Below are 2,191 nucleotides of genomic sequence, written 5' to 3'. Positions count from 1 at the left end.
CCTCTCTGCTTCTCAGGAAGAACCTGCCTGGAAACCTGAAAGAGTTTCTCAAGCGTGAAACCAAGCTGTCTGTTCTCAGAGGAACCCTGGAAATCCAACTCAGTCTGAAACCTGCCTGCCCGCTCTCAGAAAGAGCTGAGAGAGAAGCTCTGAACCTGCTCAGTAAGATAAACTGCTCTGCCCTGCCTCTGCCTAGCCCTCTGCCTGCCATCAGCCTCTGGACCCTCCTGGTTCCCCTCTTCCACCGCTCTGCTCATTCTCTGATCAGGTATAGACCTGCAAACACACTATCTGCAATTTTTCTGGAAGACTGCTAACCGAACTGTCCCCATCTGCAGAGAACCCTGTTTGACCAGTTCTGGATCTGTTTCCCTGCATCAGCCTGAATAATTCATTGTTGTTTCAATAAACTGTTTAACTTTTATTCCAGTCTGTGTGTGTGTTCTGCATGTGGGTTAGGTCCATTAATCCCACCATGACACTTAATTTGAGTAGGTAAGTGAGATAGTTTGCCAATGGAATTAGTAATTTTACTCTTAAAATAAGATAATTAGATAATATGCACTTGAAATAGGACAATGCAATTGTGTATTCTTATTATAAGTATAAATTGTCTTGTTCCGTTGGCAGAATGTCTCTTTTACCTCCTCAATTTAAGAACAAATGCACCTATTTTAAGAAAAAATGACTTATCTAGATTTAGATTTTTTGCAGTGTTCTTATTAGGAATCTAGCCAAATTTATTAAGACTGATTTATACTTCGAAACCAGGTTGTCTGCGTAGGTATCACAGTGAACAAAAAGACATCCCCACCCCCTCCGCTGACACTCTGTTGCACCTCTCCCAAATGTTTTGTTTTTATGAGCGAAATTGCGGAAAACAACTAGTGAAGAGGAACCAGATAGAAGAGCGTGGTGTGGGAGAATGCTGGGACCCTTTTTTCACCTGGATCCCCGCTATTTTTCAGCGTTATGTCCCTCCGTTGTCGAACGAAACTCGCCGCCACTTCTTCATCGCCTCTGCCGTATCTAGACCCACAGCATATAGCACAGACCACGCTTCAATATTGAGCATAAATCAAAAATGTCTGCATCAAGCTCACTGCCACACACTGCTGCTGGAGAATAACCAGCTCTTTAGTCCTCCAAAACCCTGACCACCCAGGGTGCAGACCAGGAAGCAGAGTCGTTGTTTAACACACATCTCTGCAGCTTCTCTACTGTTACCCACTCTTTACTCTATCCAGACAGTGTCTTACCTAATAATCATGATAATTTAAATAAAATTAAAATAACTCCAATTCGAAAAAAATTTAAATGGATTAAATGTGTTCTGTTCAGGGGCGCTATGGAGCCGCGAATCGAGATGGCAGCTTAAAGTGGATGCTCCGTGTGACCTGCACCAAACGTTCGATAAAACCCAGGATTAGAAAAGTAATTTGGACCTGAAGATGTCAAAATCGACCACTCTTAAGGATTGTGATATTTTCACAAGAAAACGCGGTTCCCAAAAACCAACTAAAACTGATACTTCGGGAACAGATCAAGGCAAAGAAGGTGCCACTAGCATTGATAGCATGTGTGACCTTAGTACGGTACTAGCTGAGCTTCGGTCGTTACATTCTGAGTTCGGTGGATTTGGAAATAAACTGGACAGTATAGATAACCGTATGGGTGAAATGACGAAGTCCATCGCCTCTCTGGAAAAAAACATAGCAGAGGTAAAGCAAAATGTTGCGGCTAATGCTACTAGACTGGAGGAAGCTGAAAACAGAATCGTGTCAGTGGAGGAACTTTTAGAAGTTAATACGGCTAGTCTGACCAAAGCCTTGAAGCCAATTTCCTACTTGGAGACGAAGACCGACGACTTGGAGAACCGAGGCCGAAGGAAGAATCTGCGCCTTTTTGGGCTCCGGGAGGGCGCTGAGGGACAGCGGCCTTTACTGGAGTTTATACGGGAGATGCTGCCGCGCTGGCTGGAGACCGATAGATCCTTCATCATTGAGAGAGCCCACCGCACCCTGGCACCTCCGAAGCCAAACCAGCACAGAGCCGTCCTCATTCGTTTCCTGAATTTCCAGGATCGGGAATTTGTTTTCCGCTCTACAAAACAATGCAATATTCAGCACGATGGGAATAAACTTTTCTTCGCTCAAGATCTTTCTGCTCTATTTACATTGCAGTGTCCATG

The 2,191-nt window shown here is 44.3% G+C and overlaps 1 protein-coding gene across 1 annotated transcript in view; it reads right to left on the bottom strand.

The window, feature by feature from the left end:
• Positions 1–884: 884 nt before the first annotated feature.
• The window catches only part of LOC107104158, a 13,044-nt gene continuing 11,737 nt past the window's right edge, over positions 885–2,191 (bottom strand). Inside the window, exons 6-7 of the mRNA XM_015404088.1 lie at positions 1,848–2,069; positions 885–1,029 (exon numbers count right to left, since the gene is read on the bottom strand). Of these exons, the coding sequence (XP_015259574.1) occupies positions 885–1,029; positions 1,848–2,069 (367 nt within the window). The remainder of the gene's footprint in view (positions 1,030–1,847; positions 2,070–2,191) is intronic.

The sequence above is a fragment of the Cyprinodon variegatus genome, unplaced genomic scaffold, assembly GCF_000732505.1.
Source record: "Cyprinodon variegatus isolate N-32 unplaced genomic scaffold, C_variegatus-1.0 Scaffold1632, whole genome shotgun sequence".
Taxonomy (NCBI): Eukaryota; Metazoa; Chordata; class Actinopteri; order Cyprinodontiformes; family Cyprinodontidae; genus Cyprinodon; species Cyprinodon variegatus.
This window is presented reverse-complemented; position numbering and strand designations above follow the sequence as displayed.